General features: G+C 49.4%; 1 protein-coding gene across 1 annotated transcript in view; it reads right to left on the reverse strand.

Annotated features, from left to right (window-relative positions):
* LOC114770469 (cyclic GMP-AMP synthase) overlaps window positions 1-1,503 on the reverse strand; it is a 4,200-nt gene continuing 2,697 nt past the window's right edge. Inside the window, exon 6 of the mRNA XM_028964421.1 lies at window positions 1-1,116. Coding sequence (XP_028820254.1) covers window positions 633-1,116 — 484 coding nt within the window. The 3' untranslated portion in view covers window positions 1-632. The remainder of the gene's footprint in view (window positions 1,117-1,503) is intronic.

Below are 1,503 nucleotides of genomic sequence, written 5' to 3' on the forward strand. Positions count from 1 at the left end.
GTTTTGCACTGAAACATTATAACAAAAGCTGTTGGGAATAAAATGAGCCGTTTCTTGTAAAATAATCTTGATTAGAAATATATTTCAGCGACACTTGAGGTCAATTTGTACACAAACGACGAGACTTCATTCAGGGACTGTAGGTGAATGTCGCATGTTGAGATGTGTGTTATATGGGGTGGGCGGTAAGGCGCCATCTCCACCGCGTGCTGCCACAGAGTAAGAGCAGCCGTGTTATCGCTAGTCAGTAAGTAAAAAACGGGCGTGGTCTACTGTTGATTACTGTTGAACCTGTGTCCACAGTCACAGGTTCAAACCCCACTTACTACCATCGAGTCCCTGAGCAGGTCACTGAACCCTGAGAGTCTCCATGGGGGGGGACTGTCCCTCTGGTAGACGCCGTAAATGGTCTCCTACAAACCAGAGGCTGCAGATGGAGAACGATACTGTACTGCTGCTCAGAGAACAGAGTCTCTGTCTCTATACACATAATGTCATTGTTTAATGAAAATGAGGACAAATGAGGAAATAAATGGTTCAGGTAAGTCAGTGTTTGGCATTGTTAACATCTTTTTTTGTGGTTTTCACTGGTTTGTATCGATATATAGTTCTGTATTTTCACAACCACTGCATCATTGATGCCTGAAGTACAAACTCAAGCAGACGCACACGAATGCTACGGCCAGAAAAATCCTCATCACTTCACGTGTCCCATGCACCGGGGTAACAGTGGCATTCCCGGTGACGCAGGTCGATGGTGGAACCGCCAGAGGACTAGGCTGGAAAAGAGGCAGACCCTGCACCCTCTGTTCCCGAAGAACGCGTGCAAGGAATAGCAGAGATTTCTGTGGAAATACTTCAGGACAGAAAAGGTTGTAGTCCGGCACGAAGAAATGTGGCAGAAGGCGACTCTGCGCATGGCCCTCGAAAGCCTGGAGAAGCTGCATGAAGCGGACGGAGATGTTACCGTTTGCCCAGAGCGAGTCGTGGGCGTGGCTGGAGAGGGCGTGGAAAAAGGCCGTTTTCCCATGATAGGAGCAGAGAGGCTCCAACTCTCGTTCGTAGCGCCACTTCAGCCTTTCAATCAGACACTTCAGGAGCTGCAGGCATTTTTTGCTGCAGGGAGGAAGGTGGAGAGATTTGGTGAGACGCCCTGACATGAATCAGTCTTGTTGATCCCCTAATGCTGTATCTGAAGTCTCTTTCCCCAGGACGCGCCGTTTCGGTGTCTGCAGCTTTAAAAAAAAGCTGTCAAATGAGGAGGAGAGCGGCCTATAGACGTTGAGGGGACAGTAATGGAAATGTCACCGAGCAACTGCAATGCTTCGCACGTTTGGAAGCCATGGCGGTCGCTGGAGATAATATTTTAGGGGAGGGGCGTCGTAAGGGGACAAATTCCAGATCCGACCGTCCGAGCTGCCGCTCTCGGAACGGTGACGCAGAACGACCAAAACCCTCTTCACGCCGACCGCCATTTCTAGCAGACCGACTAGAAGATGTTAA

The sequence above is a fragment of the Denticeps clupeoides genome, chromosome 20, assembly GCF_900700375.1.
Source record: "Denticeps clupeoides chromosome 20, fDenClu1.1, whole genome shotgun sequence".
NCBI classification, from domain to species: domain Eukaryota; kingdom Metazoa; phylum Chordata; class Actinopteri; order Clupeiformes; family Denticipitidae; genus Denticeps; species Denticeps clupeoides.